We start from the raw sequence: 19,768 nt of genomic DNA, 5'->3' as shown, positions 1-19,768 counted from the left end.
TCTTAAGGAGGTGGGTAGTGTAGGGGGGTGGTCAACTATGGAGGTTCTACTGTATACTGTGTATTGCTGAACCAATCCCAGCTAAGAAAGCTAACTTTTTTCTTGATTCACAAAGTAGAAAATTTTTTAAAAAATTTGTATCTAAAGTTGATAAGTGTCCTCTGAAGAGGCACTCTTACACATTCCTTGTGGTTCATCTTTTCTGAAAGAATTTGGAACAAAAGACTTCCAGTATACATACCATTTTACTCAGAAATTCTACTGCTAGGAATGTATCCTATGAAAATGATTAAGATATGTGCAAAATTAATATACAATGATGTTCATAAAAGTAGTGCTTATAATAATAAAAAATTAGAGAAGCTAAATGTTCAATAATAGAGGACTAGTCATAAAAATTATAGTGCATTTATAGAATCAAACACCACGGTAGCTATTAAAAATCAAGTTTTAAAAGAATAATTGATGACATAGGAATATTTTTGAGTATTATTAAGCTAATAATAAATATTTTAAACAGTATGTGATTATATTCAGTTTGGGAGTCTGGGTAATTTTAAAAACTCATTCTTTGTACCTTGCAAAGAATGAGTGGTTTTAAGATGTTCCATAACAAACATGTATAAATCCTACTTTTTTTAATGTTCATTTTAAATTTGCCTGTGTCTACTGTCTTCCAGGTTGTACCATGGTACATTTTTTTCTGCTCCCTTGTCCATAGTAGTCTTTGGAAACGATGAGAAATACCTCATATACAACTGTAGCTCAAATACTTCCACTCCAGAACAGGCTAAGCCCATTAGCCTAGTCAGGGGTTCTTAAACTTTTTAAACAGGGGGCCAGTTCACCGTCCCTCAGACTGTTGGAGGGCCAGACTATGGGCCCCGGGACAAGTTGGCTGCTAAGCAGGATAGGTAGTGGCGGCAAAAACACCCAGCGGGCTGGATAAATGTCCTAGGTGGGCTGCATGTGGGCTGCAGGCCGTAGTTTGAGGATGCCTGAGCCTAGTTCTAGGATCTACTTTTTCTGAAGAAACTCAGAGCATCATGACAGTCTTAGTGATGGTCCTGAGGCCATCTCAGGATTTCCCCTTCCCTAGATACTAAGATCTGTTGTCCCTGACTTCTTAGGAGCTCCTGGCCTCACACCAATATTCTGTATTTCTAAGCAAATGGTCTTTAAAAAGATGTATTGTATGTCATTTAGAAAATGTGTTTAGCTGCAAATAAAAACTTTAATTAACAGTGGCATAAGTTGATGAAGGTTTACTCTGTGACATGAGAAGTTAGGAAAGAGGCAGTTACAATGTTGGCTTAGCTACTCCACAATCCCGCCCGAGCCCAGGGTCTTTGAGCTTCTGCCCAGTCATCCTCAATGGTTGGGCCTGAAGCTATAGGCTGCTTCCTGTGGCCAGAAAATGGCCACAGCAGCTCCACTCACAGCTCTGCGAGGGCAGAACATGGCACCAGCTGGGCCTGTTCCTGTTTGTTATGAAAACAAAAGGTTTCTCAAAAATCTCCAGAAGATTTTACTTGGATTTTCTGGGCCAAAACTGAAGAATCAGGGCCTTACCCTCAGCAGGAAGAGACTGGGAAAGTAAGAATGTAGCAGAGCATATCCTTAAAAAAGGAACTGAATGGGCATGGAGTGGACAACTAATAGTGTCTACCATTCTCTGGCCAGAATAATTCTAGAATTCCACTGTCATTTAGAAAACAGTGTATGTCCAACCTGCACAAAGAACAAATCCAGGTTAAGGATGTGTGTGTCTGTGTGTGTGTGTCTACAAACTAACAGGAGAAGGAGAATGATATCCATTGAGTACCTTTAAGAACAAGCTGCTTTCATAATTATCTCACTGATTTCATTTCATCAGGATAATAACCTCTCAGGATAGGCCTATGCCTTTGTTTTTACAGATGAGGAAATGGCAACTCAGAGAAGTTAAGCAGCTTTCCCAAAGCCCACCTGGATGGCAAATCCTGGGGCTGGACTTCAATTGTACTCCTGCCTGTTACACAGTCCACATGTCTCCTAGGGCACAACATTGCCTCTCAACAAGTTCCACCGGACATGTATGTAACTAAAGGGCAAATCATCAACAGATGTACAATTAAGCTGGCTTAGAACTTGAAGGTGCACAGTTAAAGGCTCATGGGAGGCCAGGTGAAGAGTAACCTATCTGAGGAAAACAGAAGGCAGTACACGTGCCAGATACCATGCTGTGATTCCTCCTCGAGCTGCTGCTCCAGGACCAGGAAGCAACACAGCAGGTACACAGGGCCCTGGAGGGCGAAGCATTCACGGAAAACAATCAAGGAGAGTAACAAGACTGTAGATACAAACTTGAATCAGAAGTCCTAGAGCTAACCAAGGAGTCTGGCATCTACCATATGTGGAATAAATAATAACTCATTAGAAATAAAAAAGAAAAAAGAAGACACTAAATTTAACCTGGATATTCATTTAAATATTACTTTAAATGTGTAACATATACATTACAAATTAATATTTATACTCAGTTGTGTCCATTCATTCAACAGATCTTACACTAGGGATAGAAAGAAAAATGAGACATAATTCCTGTTCTGAATAGCTCTACAATCTATTTAGGTATATAATGCCAGTATATTGATCAAAGAGTCCCAGTGTAATTTTGCTAATTTGAGACATAAGGGAGAGCCATATGCAGATACATGAGTGACACAGTATGGATGTATTTGGTGGATACATGGATACATGGTGTATAGATGGATGGAAGGATGACGATACAGTATTCATTACCAACAGACTCAATCACTGCCCTCAGTTTTATGGAAGAAACCAAGAAGCTTCTCGGGGTATTTGCCTCAAGCTTTAAATTATAAATACAGCTTACAGGCCTTCAAAAGTAAGGTACATAAAGGAACAGATGAGTGTTATTTTAGTACACTATTTTTCCTGAATAGGCAAGTTTCCTCTTGGGCACAATGGTAATCAGATTTTAATCCAACTATCTCACAACACAGAACTATGTATAATTCTTGTACCAGAAGTTCTCAACTCAAATGAGAACAAACTATTACAATCTCTAGATACTCCCCCTTTGCCTATAAATGTTCTCTGTGTTCCCACAAAAGCCCAAGGAAATGCTAAACAGAATGTTCTATTCCAAAGGGATACTACATTTCTGTCATCAAGGCAAAAATATTTGCTTCCTGTGATACCTCGAGCCCTTTTCCCAAATCAGGAATGCAAGATTCAGAACAGATATATCCAGGACTGGTTTAGATGGTGGCTTCTGTTCCAACAGGAGGAGCCGGAAATACACCTGGAAGTTACCTGCTTCCTGAGGTCACATCCCAGAATGATCCACACAGGAAAGTCTAGAGACAGGTCTCTTTGGATTGAAGAGCCTTCCTATTCAACCTTGGGACCTGATTTGCCTACAGAACCTAACCTTTCCAAGGGCTGCCACCCTTGGAAAGGCTGCTCAGGTGCATGAATGTGGTTGGAAGGCACTCAGAGCTACAGATTCCTTCCATTAATTATCCCTCAAATGATCAACGCAAGCCTAGTTTGTGTCATGCACCGTCCTGGGCATGGTGCACACAGCAGTGAAGAGGCTGTAGGAAAAGCTGGAGCTGAACACCCAGGTGGAGAAGGCAGAAGGCAAGTGTGAATCACAGTCAGGGGCTTGGCAGGTGAGGGGACCCCGCAGCAGCCAACTGTCAATCGGGGGGTGGGAAGTACAGACGCCAGGTCCTGGAGGCTGAGAGAGCCATGGCCACAGGCTGAGGTGTGTGCAGGATGGGCCGAGGGAGTTCAGGGACATGATGCTGTCCCCTTAGTTCCCATCCTAGAGTGCTGAATGCTCCATGGTGATTAGTTTGGCTTGGTATGGACCTCCCAAATTCCAAGATTCGGAGAAATCCAGGGACAAGAGGATTCAGCCTCATTAACACCTCTCAGGATAGAAGCTCCATAGGATTAGTAGCTCCCATAAAAAGGGATTTCTTTTAAAAGTTGGTTTAAAGTAACTTTTTGCAAGTTATTTTTTGGAATATTTCTCGGCCCTGTGCACTGGTACATGATCATAATTCTAATCAAAGCCCATCAGCACTAATTTTCTAATCTTTGACATGCAACTTCTAAATCTGGTTTTATGATGTAAGCATCCCTTGCCTATGTAATTTCTGAAACTGGGGCTATACACACATCTCTTTTCAGTGTGGAGCCCAGAGAACTTACTCGGTTGTCAACCGTACACCCCCGCCACACACACACACACAGATGACCTGGTGGCAGATCCATTTAGGAGACTTCAGCTTGTACCAAACATAGTCAGGCCAAGGAAGCCAAAATCAGTAGGCACTCTCTTGCTTGGGGTAGGAGGAGACAGGCATGTGTAGCTACCTTGTTAAGGCCCTCAGGCTGATAAAACAAAAGAAGAACTGGATTTGTTCCTTATACTTCTCCATGGTAAGACTTACTAAAATATGAGGGGCTCATTGCTGGAAAGATCTGCTATTACATCGCTGGGATACTGGAAACGCAGATTCATATATTCTGCACATTCTTATGCTCTCCTCTCTCCCAGTATCACTGTGCTCCAAGAACTCCCCTAAACTGTCTGATGCCATTTCTCCTTTTAGCTCTTTCTAAATCTTGAAATAATGATACTCACAAGCAGGCCCCCAACTGTGTCATAGTCTGCCTTCTCTTGCCATAGACCTCCTGTGTTCCAGCAGGAGGGCCTCTGGAGACTGGCCCTCTAGGACAAGGAGGGGCACACAGGATTTCACCCTAATTATCCTCACACCTCTCAGATCCTACTTCTCCCTTGGTCTCTAATGCAGAATGGAGAGATCTGGGTGGTTGTTATTTGTGTTCTGGCAACAGTCCTAACCAATCTGAATATCTATCATTCTACCACTATATACTACTAATTCTGGGCTTTATCATATAATGATGATGATAAAGGTGTTAGAGTAAACATTTTGTGAACTCTAACTATATTTTTGTAACAAAAATGGAGCTCACTTGACTCTCACTACACCTGTTAGACTGAGGCCACCCTTCCTTGCCTACTATGTTGTCAGAGGCCCAGCTCCCAGTACGCTTGGGTCTTGGATCTAGGAAAGACATCCACCAAGATTTTACTAAGCAGCCTGCTTTTGGCGTGTGGTAGCTACTTGACTCCTTCTGATTATAATTTCAATTTATTTTTATTGTAATGCTGTCTTTTCTTTTCACAGCAATAGATAGCAGGGCAACAGAAGAACAGTCGACTTCAGGACAAATTACAAATGAATTTTTATCTTTAAGGAGCTGGGACAGAAACTTGTGGCTATCAGCAAAGCATAATATGGTGGTGAACAATGAGCCCATGCCAGTGTTTTGATAAACTTCAGAGAGCCGAGCATGCTTGAAGAAAAAAAGAGCAGAAAATGATTGAGGACATTAATTTTCTCACTTTGGAAAAATACCATCAGTAAGGGCTGTGATATCAGTAAAGGGCTATGCTCTCCGCGTACTGAAAGCATGGTAAAATTTATCTTTCAGAGTATGGACATACACGTGGGTAGATGTGTCGTATGTGTATTTTTCTCTTTTCTAAAGGAAGTCTGACCTTTAAATGGATGTTCAATTAGTTAAAAACATAGTATAATGTGAATGTCACAGGATAAGTTCTAGAAAAGCTTCAATTCTCTGCTCTGTAATCTATTAGCTGTGTGCTCTTAGGCAAGGTATTGACTGATCCAAAATTCACACTTTCTTATTTAGTAATAGAGCTCACATTATTTGGTTGGTAGCCAAATTAAACATACTCACAAAGTGCTTAGCACAGTTTGCATATTAAGTACTTTATGCAGATCGAGTTGTGTCTCAATAAACCATTTTTTTCTATGTTAAACAGTATAAATTATGATACATGTATACAGCAGACAACCCTTAAAAAGAACGAGGTAGATGCATCTAACATATCACAATTATTGAGAATCCAGTCAAAAAGCCCTCATGTAACTTCCATCGTACTTGGGCAAGACAGAAAATAAACAAAAAAAGTAAGCAAACTATCTTATATATTAGAAGATAATGAACAGGACAGGAAAAAACAAAGTTGGAAGGGGAAGAAGTGCTGAGGAAGGGTTCCTAAGGCGTTAACATTTGTGCAAAGATTTAAAGAGGTAGCTGATGACGAGTGCATGTTTGGAGAAGATGGCACATGGAGGGGAGAGTTAGGGCAAATCCCCCAGGAGCCAAGGGCACCTTTGACAGACCTCATGGAGGCCCATGTGCCTACAGTTGAGCATTTAAGGGTAAGAACAGCAGAAGATGGAAGGAGAGATGTATCAGGGGCCACATCATGTAGGCTTTTGCAGGTCACTGAAAAGTTTTTGACTTTTCCTTTTAATCTGAATAAGAAGGGAAGTCACGGGAATGTCTTGCACTGGGGACTTCAAAATCTGAATTCCATTTTATAGAGTTAGTTGGGCTACTATGTGCAAAAGAGAATATATAATAGGAGCTAGATCAATTAGGAAGCTATTAGAATAAAAGATGAGGATGTCTTGAGCTTTGGGGTGATAACAGTGGAAGGGGTTAAAACACTTCTATATTTGAAAATACATTTAAAAGTAGAGCCAACATGATTTTCTGATTATGAGAGAAAGAGAGGGTTTTTATTTGTTTTTATTTCAGCAAATAGAAATATGGAACTGCTGTGATTGAGATGGCAAATATTAAAGGAAGATAGCAGATTTAGGGGGAAGATTAGGAGTTTATGGACATTTAGCTTGATATGCCTATACACACCCAAGTGGAGACGATAAGTAGTCAGTACATATTTAAGTCTGGAGTCCAACGGAGCAGTATAAGCAGGTTGGCTGATGATGCACAGACAAACACAGATAAATCTGTGTTTACTTACATGAAAATATATCTATAATATATAAAAGGCAGGATATAAAACATTTTGTGAAATATGATCCCAATTATTAATGAGTAAGATTTAAAAAGTTAATATGTATAAGAAAAATACTTGGAGGCACCTGAAAAAAAATTGAGGCTAACAAAACTGGGAATATGGAAACTTTTGCTATAACATTGAATTTTATATAAGAACGTCATTAATTTGAAAATTAAATAAAAACAAGGGAAGGAGAAGAGTGTTGTTACTGGGAAAGCTTGGTACTTGTCCTGAAGACTGCATCAGAAGAATGAGGACAGTAGTCTAAGAAGAGGGAAAGGGAGGTTTATTAATTTGCTGGCAAATGAGGAGAATGGCAAATTCCCATCTTAAAATACCATATCCTAACCATAAACAGAAACACAGAGATTTTAAAGGTAGGGTTTTCAGCTTTAGACCATTACTATTTATCAACTATAGTTGATAGTTCTGATCCATCCAATCTCCAGCAAAAAAAATCTCTTGACTTCTGCCTGGAATTTATCTCCTACAGTATAAAGAACAAAGGACATTCTTCTGCCCTACTGATTACTGGCCTCAGGCAGGGATATGGATTTTAGTGCTCAAAAAGGGTATGGTGTTTTAATGAGACAGAAAAATTTTTACCCTTTTTCAGGCCATTCCCTCTATTATACTATAGTTTGGGCAAACTATCAAAGCCATTAATTTCTAGCACAAGCTTCAGTCCCCTTTGCTAAATTCAGTTACCAACATGGCCACCTTCTGTCTCAGTTTATCCCTATGGCTCTTCCCATCTTTAGCTTTCTCTAATCAGTTGCTATCAAATGGGCTTCAGAGGAACCAGGAAAACCTGCAGTCTACTTTCCCAGAGCTAAACTCACAGAAGAGGAAGAACCTGAGCTCAAAGCTAAAGTCAGTAGTTACCTCAGAATCCTCAGCAATGAGTTTTTCCTCCTTAATGCAGTTGCCAGTTTAATTCTCAAGCATATTTTAAGGCCATAACATTTAGAATAACAAGGCTCTAAAAATTAAATGTTCCTTTCTATGTTTAATTTCTGACCCTAATGTAGTACTGAATGATAAGTGAATGAAGCTGAATGAGTAAGGAAGGTTAATACAAACTGCTTTTAGATTGCAAGTTTGCAAGCCCGAGGCCTTCACCCTGTTAAACAGTTGGCATTAAAGAAAAATGTTCTTTCCTGAATGCAAAGATAAAGCTCCACTCTTCTAGGAGCCTCTGTAGCAGGATTCTTTTAGAATTTTTCCACTTCGACATTACAGCTAGGAGGAACTCTTTACACCCCGTCTCTTTTGCATCGCCTCCTGTTCCCTTTTAAACACATTTTTCCAGCTCCACTTGTGATAAGTAATGGAATTAGACTATTGTCTGTCAACCCAGGACTTTTTCCTCTAAAATCTAGCCTTCCGGTTGAAAACAGCATTTGAGGAAAGAATATCATTGTAGACTATTTTTCTACTGCTCCAAATAGCTAGCTAGAGGGAAGTTGTTATTTCCTCTTTAGCATCATGTCCTACTGGAGAAAACTGCAGTTCTCTTTTATTCCTCCCTGAACTGAACCTGCTCCCACCTCCCAGCACTTGCCAGGTGGGTAAAGGGTTACAGTCCCACAGCTTTCTCAGTAGCTTGGGTGGCTTGGCTGGAGCCACATCCCTTCTCCCAAAGCTAATTTGTGCCAACAAAAGAAAATAAGGAGCTGTCCTCAGAGTTCTATTCTGTTTCCTTTTCCAGAGACAGAGTAGAAGAGGGGGTAGAAAAAATTCTGTACAACACCACTCAAAACCCTGCTGGTTATGGGAACACAGTGGCATTTTCTGCCTGATGGTTGGTGCTATGGGATATGTACAAGTGACTTCAGACAACAGGAAAAATTAAATTTAACTCCCACCTATAGCCTCTTTACCATCTTCAGGCTGAAGACTCTGCTGACTGTGACCAAGGTTGTATACATGGAAGGAACAAAACCCACTAGACCTGGAGGTGACTGACCTATTATCTGACCTCAGGAAAGTTTCTTTTCTTCTTTCTTTTCTTTTTCCTTCCCTTCCTTCCTTCCTCCCTTCCTAAAAGAAGGAAAGAGAAATTTATTAATTTGCTGGCAAATTAGGAGGCTGGCAGACTCCCATTTCAAAGTACCAGGATCCTGTTTCTGAGCAGAAACACATGGCATTTTTAAAGGTTCTGATTCATCCCATCTCCAGCTAAGACAATCTTGTGACCTCTGCCCAAATTCATCACATCCTTGGCTAAGAAAACCTTATGACCTCTGTCAGACAAGTTTCTTTCATTCACTGCACCTCCAGTATTCTTTTCTGATGAACTGGAACTGTAGAAGGATCACTGGTGGTCAGACTCTTCCTACAGATATAATCTAATATTATAAAGCATAAAAACTAAAGTCACTTTGGGGAGATTGAGATGACACCCACTTGGCTTTTCTCTGGTCTTTATAGACACCTTTGAGGAACAAAAGGGCCCCCTCACCCTAGTATGGAAAAAGACAAGTAAGATCCTTCTGATTTGAAACCCTACAGCCCTGGAAAGTCTGCACCTCAGCAATGAAGAAGCTCCAAATCCCTCCTGAGAGGACTGATGCAGGGGCAGGGAACGAGGCTGCCAAGCTCAGGCCAAGAGCAGGTGGTTTGTATCAGTGAGGGATGATGGGGGGGGGCGGGTCTAGGGGAAATGCTCAGGTTTGGAAGGGGAGAACTGGAAGGCTACTTGAAAAATGTACCTTAAAGCCTCTGACTTTTTTTTAAGACCTCTATTTTCCCCTTATATTTTTAAATACTGCAAAGAATCACGAAAGTGGTACTTAAGACCTTCCTCACAATCATTCCTTCTTCACCGAGGACTGAAGAAAAAGCAGCAGCACCACTCTGGAGTTAAATGATGAAGGTTAGAGCTAAGAAGTGACCCTCCTGACTGGATTGGTTGCTGGGTCCCAAAAAATACCATGTGGAATTGGGAGAGACCTTTCCAGAAAAACAGAAATGTACACAGAATCTCAGGCTTAATACGCAGATTTCTATTTCATCTCTTCCTTTTAAAATTTGTTTTCCTTTTTCTAAAAATTTACTTTTTGGACAGTCATTACTTTACACTCTTTCACTCTTTTTTAAAATTTCAGATTAATAGGAGGGCACAAATGTTTAGGTTACATTGTTTTCATCTGTACTTTATGCTTTTGAGGCTGAATTGGCTTTACAGAGATGAGAGAGAAAGCAATTAAGTCATCTACCTAAGGTCAGCAGGTAAATTTAGAGGTATGATAGGAAATATTCGGAGATATTAAAAGATGACTCCACCTTCCACCATCTCATCTGGGGATACATCAAAGGAGAGACACCAGATGAGGAGAAAAACAATCAGCCACTTGGCTTTGGCTTCCAAAAATATTCTATGAAACTTAAAGCTGAGACAAGAGACTTCTGATTTGCCAGAGCTGGGTATTTGTAACTCAAAAGACTAAACACTGGGGAAAAAAAAACCCAACAAAACAGAACACTCTATGAAATTAAAGGTAAACAAGTTAGACCTGTCCTCACACACCCTCTATGCGCACATCCAATATTGATTGAAGTGGGGCTGCCCGAAGTAGAACCTTGGGAATGAGAAGAGCAGGTAGAACAGGTGAGTTCCCAGTTTTCTGCTCTTCACCATTCTCCAGACTCTGGGTCCTAGACTTGGAAGAGGCAATTCTGAAACCCAAGATAGGTAGACAGCCACAGCAGTAACGTGTTTTGCTACCAATATAAAAGCTATTTTGAGACAAGTCTCATACAAATGTCTTTTGAATTGAATAGCAACCTCACTGCAGTCTTTCTTGATGCTAGAAAATCACAGAAAGGCATCCTCAAGTTTTCTGTGCCCCTGAATGGGGCTGAGGAGGGGCTGTAAATAAACACAAAGAGTCTAACAGAGAAGAAAGAGACCAATATGATCTTAAGAGACATGGTGAGTGGAGGTCATAGATGGTCTCACACATCTCTTGCTGGACTGGAAGAGGATGAATACTGCTGGCTAACAAAGTGAAGATACTAGAAACTCTGTCTAGGTCAGTGGGTGTAAAAAGTGGGAGGGAATATCAGGAAATGCCTCTCACCAATATTGCAGCTCAGAAGCCGCTACCTCACCTTGACTTCCTAGAATTTAAATACAGCCCTAATTCACCTGGGCGTGACTCCATGAATGTTTTTACCACAGACGGAATTGAAGTTCAAAACAGAGATGAGGTTGAAAATAAAATACCAACGACATTAATAATATCACTACATTTTATTACATACTCACATTTATGATACTATGAAATTTCATTTCTACAATAGGAACAGAAAGAAGATTCCTCCTGACATGGCCGAGTCTCACAGAGACAGAGATGGCCTGTAGATACCATTCCACAGTCTGCAATTTCTGAAGCGGCTGCTCACAGGTGAGGGAAGGTAGATTACACACTCAGCTATTCTTCCCTCCCTCCTTCCATCTCACAGCTCAGTTGCCAACTGAAAATTGCCTTTTATAGAAATTTGAGACAGTCTCACTCTGTTGCCTCAGGCTAGAATGCTGTGGTGTCAGCCTAGCTCCTCAAATGCCTGGGTTCAAGTGATCCTCCTGCCTCAACCTCCCAAGTAGCTGGGACTACAGGTGTCTGCCATGAGGTCCAGCTAATTTTTCCATTTTTAGTAAAAATGGGGTCTTGCTCTTGCTCAGGCTGGTCTTGAAATCCTGAGCTCCAGGGATCCTCCCACCTCAGCCTCCCAGAGTGCTAGGATTATAAAAGAGAGCCTGAAAATTGCCTTTGATTTTGTTTCTGATCTCTCCCTTGTACCCATTCGCTTCCCTTTATTTCTACTGCCACAACCTCAGTTCAGCCTTTATTGCCCATCAGAAACTACTGTGAGAGCCACATGGAAAGAGTTGTTAAATTAAAGGAAAAGATCAGCCTTCCCTTGATCAGTTTTGTCCAGGTAAAACATTATTAATTCAAATGCTTCCTTTCACAGAATAACCCTGGGGATTTACCAATGTCCTCACTGCCCAGAATATGTTCTTATCCTTCAGGGAAACACTGATCAAATCCATGTTAAAAAGTTAATTCTAATAGGGGATTATACCCTCCTCTGCTAGGATACTGTTGGATTCCGTCACAAATTAACTACAGCCATTCAGTCTTACCATCAATAGGAGGTTTCTGCCACCCCTCATGTTTACAGTAAACTCTACTGTAAGTCACAGCCTAGAGCAGAGGTAGGGAAACTTTTAATGCTGAAAGACTACATTAATTTAGCTGTGATAAAATAAGGCCATGGTCAAAAAAACTTCAATCAAATATACTTAAAAATGTATATTATTCTATAAAAATATGTATTTAATAATTTCAGAAGTTAAACTACTTTTTAATTTTAAAGTTATCTAACCTTTTAATGTCTTTGCTGTGTTGCTAGTTGTTGGAAAGCATTTGAGTATTTGTTTGTGGCAGGGAGGTCGGCGGTTTCAGTTGATCCTCTAGGTGGGTATTGGTCATTTGTGACTTTAAGGTATTTTGATTTGGGTTAGGTAGGAAAATGTTGATTTGCAGCCATAAATGGTTGAAAAGCAAAGCATTTTGGGGGTATGCTGCTGAAGGCACAAGATATTCTACTGCAGTTTTCCATATTTCAATTGGATCTTTCTTAGCATCAAACTAACAGAAGTATAAAATCTACATAAAGTGAGTGATATAAGTTGATTCATCCAAAGGGAGTAACATTTATATTTTCCTTTTGAAATACTGCATGAAGTTGTTAAGTTGAAGCCTAATTCATGACTTTAAAATGCCATATACTGAGAGCTCAGTCATTTCCATCCGCAGTTCTTTAGGTGTCGTGGTGCTATCACCTTGGTGAGGCTGAAATGCTAATTTAAGTGTTATGTCATGATTCTCAAGGTCAGTGAACCTTTCACTGTAGTCTTCAATTAATAGGTCTGTAACAGTTGCATATTCTTCAAACGATTCACATTTATCATCCTGCTCATCACTGACCTTTGCTAACTGGGGAAAATGTTCATCCGAAATTTCCTTTTGAAGAAAAAGTGTTTTGAAAAAAAGATAATGTTTTTCAAAGTGCTTGGAATTTTTTTTTGCCATATATATATATATAAACTTAGTTTTACCTTGCAAAGAAATATACAAGTCATTTTGATTTGACGTGGTATCACAGAACAATGCTGCATACCTATAGAAATCTTTCAATAATTCACACTGTTGATTATGTTCTTAATAAATTTTAACTATTAATATCTGTTCTCATAGAGATAAAATTTTGGCTAACACCTATCCCTGTGATAGCCAACACACTTTAGGATGATAAAGCCAATCTACACCGAATACCTCATCATTCAACTTTAGCATATTATGAAATTGACAATGCCAGGTTGCATTTGCACAAACATAGTCAACAATGACCTGTTGCAGAGTGTCACTCAAAATTGCTTTAGCACAGAGATTTTGCTGATGTAAGATACAATGAAAAAAAAATGAGAGCATCTGGATCCATGAATACTTTTTTATCTGTAAAGGTACTCAATACCAAATTGAACTAATTGATCAATACTTAACCCTTCATGTTTTCTTGTCATGGAAGGTGCACTGTCTGTACATACACTCACTACATTTACCAAATGTAGTCCAACTTCATGACTTGAAAATTCTTGAAAACTATTCCCCATGTTCTGTTCATAAGAGCACCCAAAGCAAGTTAACTCTCCATAGCAAAGAAAATCTTCTGTTAGGACCCAAATGAAGTATAAAATCTGCATAAAGTGAGTAATATAAGTTGATTCATCCAAAGTGAGTAACACTTATATTTTCCTTTTGATGTACTACATGAAATTGTTAAGTTGAAGCCTAATTCATGCTGCCCATCAGGTATGGTTCTCTTTGAAGCATTGTGGTGTGGTTGTACTCTGGAATCTTACTGGGGTCTAAGCATCCTGTAACTTTGACAATGAATTCTTTCACAATTTCTACATCACTTAATGATGTCACTTCCTCCCCCCTCCCAGGACATATGCTACTTTGTAAGTTGCTTCAGGGCTTTATTTTCAGGTCTCACTGCTACTTGAAAGAGTTGTCTTTGCTCTTGCTTTCCATCTTTTAATTTCTGTATTACAACTCTCTCTATGGCAAAGAAATTTCTGTGCCTCTTCCACTAATTTAAAATATGTGTGGTCTTTATGAATGTTATTGCTGATGGACATGAATTTCTTTAATGTTGAGACTGCAGTATCACAAAGCAAGCAAATCATCTTATCCCTCCTTAGCAGAAACAAGAAAACATAGCAATTCCTGATTCTCACTAACAAATGTATATTCTTCCTTCAACATTCTCTTGGTCTTCTTTGACGTGATGGTCTGTTAAGCAGACAGAATTAAAAAATACTGTCAAGCTGTGCAGCTATTCACAAATTCCATCCCAAACAAAAACACAGTGTACTGCTGGCAAAGCTCATAATGGACTGGTGCACTCAACACTTGTGAACTCTCACCAACCAGCCTCTTGTGCTAGTGGTGCCAGTCAGGTGGGGGAAGTTAGAACTAAATCATGAGCATAACAGCTGTCAATTTAGCCCTTATGGCTTACTAAATTCTAATTGTGCTGGTCTATCTAGGAGGATTATTTCATTGAAACTTAATTCTTTGGTATTTTAAAATATGATCATTTTAAAAATAAAATAAAAGCATGAAAGACAAACAAAAATGTATTAATAAAAGTAAAAGTATATGTTCTGCAAAATTTGGATTCAGTCAAAAGGCCTCATTTAAGGACCTTCAAAGCCACAGGTTCTCCACCCCTGGCCTAGAAGTTTGGTTTTCAGTGGGAAACACAAATCAATACCATAATGAGATCTCATCTAACTTCAAGGAGAATGGCTCATGTTAAAAGTCCCCAAAACAACACATGCTGGTGTGGATATAGTGAGAAAGGAACTCTTACACACTGTTGGTGGGACCAAAAACTTATAAAACTTCTATGGAAAATTGTATGGAGATACCTCAAAGAACTTAAAGTAGGCATACTTTAAGTGACCCAGAAATCCCACTGCTGTGTATGTGTATATATTATATACACACACATATATATACATATGTATATACTCAAAGGAAAAAAAGGTCATTTTATAAAAAGGACACCTGCACTCACATGTTTATAGAAGCCCAATTCATAATTGAAAAGATGTGTAAACAAACCAGGTGCCCAACAATATGTGAATGGTTTAATAAAATGTGGTATATGCATGCCATGGACTATTACTCAGGTACAAAAATGATGATCTAGCATCTTTTTGGACAACCTGGAAAGAAATGGGAACCATTATTCTGAGTAAAACATCACAAGAATGGAGAAACAAACACAGGTGCTCAATACCAAATTGAACTAATTGATCAATACTTAAGTGTGCAATGAAAATCAATCTGGGGGTGGAGGGAGAAGGAATAGGTAAATTCACATCTACTGGGCACAGTGCATGCTATTTGGGTGCAGGGCACACTTACGTGTATAGCTTTGACGCAATCTGTACAAAACATAGTATATAAACAAAACATGTATATCCCTTAACATTCTGAAATTTAGAAAGAACATCAACCAAAACAAAACAAAACACAAACCAACAAAGGTTTCAACAACTTAGAACCTCATGCAAAGAACTGTATCAAGTTTGAATATTGATACTCCACATAACAGACTCATTAGGACAGGGCCCCAAGGTAAAATTTCATAGACAATTCCCAAATGGTATTACAGACTGACTGAAATCTGAAGGATTTCCAGAACCATTTATAGTCCAGCAGCAGAAGACTTCCTAAAAAACTAATTGTTGACCCAAGATTCAGTGAAACAACAAAAAAATTGTATAGGACTGAAGGAATTGATAAGAAAATAAAATTTTGGTTGTTTTGAACCACTGTTGGTATAATTTTTAATGTTCTCATTTCTGATATGGTATGCTGGAGTCACTTCTCTTTCTTTTGGATCTATCTCTCACCATTGATTTAGTGATCTGTGCTGTTGTGAACATCTTAAAACATTTTTAAATGGGAATCTTATTCTCGCTGACCTTTCAGAATTCAGAGACATGTTTCTGAATCTCTTTACTTTTAATGGCAATGTAGTTACTTGCATAGGTTCAATAAGAATGTGTTCTAATTTTTATCAGTAAATAATTGAACAAATAGATGGCACAGTCAAGGCCATCTATTTGAGAGTGGGTCTCATTAATTCCTGTATGAAACCCATCATTAGGAAATAAGGACTATTCTACATTTGGAAGATTCTCCCAGAAAACTGGCCTGTGGCCTTTTTATGGAAGTTAGGAAATTTTAGCAGATTTGCTAAAGTTAGGAAATTTTAGTAGCCCTTAAGGAGACATGCATTCACTCCCACTTACAGATAATGGAAGACAAAACAGTAGTGATGACCTTGGTTTGGTTTCCTGGCCTCATAAGCCAATAGAAGAGAAAATTAAAGCAATAAACAACATACTTAGAAAGCAGAAGCTATTGAATCTTGCTAAAAAGATTCTAAGAAATCTGCAGACAGTACTTAATTTTCTAGACTACGCAGTTGTTTAACACCACATGGCTTTAGGTTTTCTGACCAGACTCAAATAGGCTTATGTATATTCGTTAACTTTTCCTACTGCATTTATATAAACAAGAATCAGGCCCAAATGCAACAAGATCAGCTGTCTTTGGAAATCAACAATAATCTTTGGGGATTATTTATGATCACAGTGCTTCAGGGTTTACAATGTCTTTCTACAACCTGAGTTAACCCTCCTGAAGAACCTTTAAACACAATATTCCTAAAATCACCATGAACAGATTTAGACTTGAAATCTTCATCTATCTGCCCTGCAAAAGACAATATGGTTTATAAATAGTCAAATGGATAAACCCTCACACCCTGTTCATTCTCCTTTATTGCAAATAGCTGCTGGCCTTAGAAGTCACAAGTGCACCCACACATCCCCATGCACACATCCACACACCAACACGTACCATTCTCCATGAAGTAGCTGACTAGGATTGTGAAGCCCAATCCCATGGAGTGTAAATCCAAACTTCCACCTTGGGTCTCAGTGAAGAAGGCTCAAAGGGGGGCTGAGATCAGTGGGACAACATTACTCCCTCCACCAGGAAAACATCTAAATAAGCCAAACTTCTGCCCCTCTCAGCCATGGAAGAGAAACAGCTACCATGGGGAGGTTTTCTCTTTCATCTGTCCCCTGGCTCTGTGCTGCATTACAAGCAGAATATATTAATAAAGAAATGCTTTGGGGAAGAATACTCTCCACTGTTGTGACATCTCTGTAGTCTCTGTTTTGATATTTGGCCTTGAGAAGTTCAAAGGATTTGAGAGATTAGAGTTCAAGAAAGACCAAGATGTACCCCAGGGGCAGGCCCTGGTCTTAGAAGCTGAAAGCCCTGCTCCTCCCAAGCCATAGCCACTTTGACCTCCAGAAGAACCTGGTGCATATCTTGGTCTAAAAGAATTATTTTCAAACACTCAGCCCCTCCTCTTCTTTTTAGTGGTAGCTGAGAGCAATTCAGTTTAGGGTCCCTAAACAAGCTGCAGTACTTCCTTGCCAAGTCTGCCCATTTCCTCAGCTTGTTCCTGGCACCTAGGACAGAGCTTGGCCACGCCAGCCAGCCCTAACACCCACACCCCTTTCAGATCCCCACTCACTGTTCTTTTCTGCCTTGTGTTTCGGTGGTTCAGGCTCCGGCAGACACGGACAGGGCCCATCACAGAGGATGGTGAGGCTCTTGCCAGTAGAGCAAGCATGGAATTCCAACTTGCACTGCAAAAGAGAAAAAAGAATAGGCCTTAAGGACACAGCCGCCACACACCTCTGCCCAGCTTCCTTGGGGGAAAGCCAGGACCTTCACTTCTCACAAACAAAGCTGAAGCAGGGAGAATTCCATCTCAGTTAAAGGTTTGAATTACAGGATGCTGAATAAGAAATGGCCCTTTATATTTTTCTAGATGGCACAGGATTACTTCTAAAAACACTAAGGAAGCACGGGAAGGTTAACATTGGTTACTGAATAGTAAACTCAAGGGGCAGCTAAAATTGTTACTATGAAACTTAACATCTGTGAAGTTCTATATGGTGCAGGAAAACCCCTCCCTCCACCAGAGAAGACTTCTTCCTCTCATTTCCTCCTGTGCTTGTGCACCACCTCTCATCTCTTTCAGCCTGTCACACGCTCTTACTGGGGAAGAAGAGTAGCTATCTCTTTACTAAGTGTGGATGGTAACCAGAGGCTCAGGCCCTTCCCCTTGGAAGCAATGAGGAATGAATGCTTTTGCTTCCACAATCCAAAACCTAAATTTACGCGAGTCTTTCCCTTACCAGAGGACGCCTGTGGTCAAACTAGCCTGTGACATGCTAAACATGTCTACCCAATCCTAGGATTCTACTTTAGAAGCCTATAAGCCGTATCTTCTTGTCAAACTTCTATCAGGAACAATGGTAACATTTTGGTCACTTTCTACCAGCTCTTAAGTTTCAGTGAATTCAGAACACAAGCAAGAGAGAGGGATGTTATTTACAGGTGCAAAAAGACCTCAACAGTCCTCAGCACTTTTAGTATTCCTACATTATGGAAGAAGACACTGAGATTTAGGTTAAATAATTTGCAAAAGATCACAAAGCTCATTCTCACCCATGCCTGAGTCCAGAGCTCAGCACTTAGCTGTGTGTCCTATAACACCATTTCTCTCACATGGATGGGGCTTTGGCACGCAGACATCCATGCTGAAACATGTGTGGCTAATTAGGTAACTCTGCTATTGGCCTAGATCTGAGCTGTCTGAGCGTTTACTCCCTTTTTGCCTGTAAAATTCTCAAGATCAAGGTCTGTGCGTAATCAGTCTTCTGCAAAGACCCACAGGCTCAAGATCATGTGTGTATCCAGTAGAGGTTCAAAGGAAGAAGAGATAGGTGAAATTTACTGAGCACCCACTGGGCGTGCAGCTCTTATCAGGTGCCATGGGGAATCTTTCAAATGAAAGAAAAGAGGAGATAGAGTCCTTGCCCTTGGAAAACACAAATGCATACCTTTGAAAAAAAGTCCAGGAGCATTTGCAAAGCCACACACAAGTAAGTGCTGATATCTACTGGCTCACTGTGATAGGACAGGCTACTGAGGCCCCATACTGATCACACACCAAAGGCAGAATGCTTTAAACTTGCTTCTGAATGTACTGGATGCGCTCTTGTGTTACTTGGCGGTCACCCACACAGTGGCTGGCCCCCCTGCACGGAGAGAGCAGCAGAGCAGACCTGCAGAGCACCGGCTTTCTCTGGCAGCACAGCACCTCTCATGCACACTTGCTAAGTGTCTACTGTGTGCCTGCTGCGGTGCAGGAGCTGTGGGGCTGTGTGAGGAGAAGCCGGGGCCCAGACCACAAACATGGACTGACTTGATGAAGAAGCAAAAAAGAGTGTGTCCTAGTGAAGCCATGTGGGTGTGAGGCTGGATGCGTGCGTGCGTGTGTGCGTGCGTGCATGTGGTACAAGGACAGAGCACAGAGGAGGCCTACAGGTATAGGACGTGCCTGCAGACAGCCAAGAGGAGCCCCCAAAGGCAGCAGGCACATGTCACGAGCAGGCAGTTCTTCTGCACAGCGCAGCACGCGTGCAGCTGCGCACAGCTGGCCGCTGCCCCTCCTCACCTCCTGGCTAGCTCTCTGGAGCAACGATCAACTTCTCTACAGAACCCCTAAAGCTATTTAGAGAAAAATATATTTTTATGTGTAAATCGATTTTATAAAGTCAAAATTCTT

General features: G+C 40.3%; 1 protein-coding gene across 2 annotated transcripts in view; it reads right to left on the bottom strand.

The window, feature by feature from the left end:
* Positions 1 to 19,768, bottom strand: part of SPOCK1 (SPARC/osteonectin, cwcv and kazal like domains proteoglycan 1) — a 504,733-nt gene that overhangs the window by 70,085 nt on the left and 414,880 nt on the right. For both annotated transcript variants that reach the window (XM_012808762.1, XM_003782166.2), the window contains one exon: positions 17,663 to 17,777. In XM_012808762.1, coding sequence (XP_012664216.1) covers positions 17,663 to 17,777 — 115 coding nt within the window. The remainder of the gene's footprint in view (positions 1 to 17,662; positions 17,778 to 19,768) is intronic.

The sequence above is a fragment of the Otolemur garnettii genome, unplaced genomic scaffold (genome assembly GCF_000181295.1).
Source record: "Otolemur garnettii isolate 467f Iridium unplaced genomic scaffold, OtoGar3 scaffold00003, whole genome shotgun sequence".
NCBI lineage: Eukaryota > Metazoa > Chordata > Mammalia > Primates > Galagidae > Otolemur > Otolemur garnettii.
The sequence above is the reverse complement of the archived record's forward strand: the minus strand, read 5'-3'. Positions and strand labels throughout refer to the sequence as shown.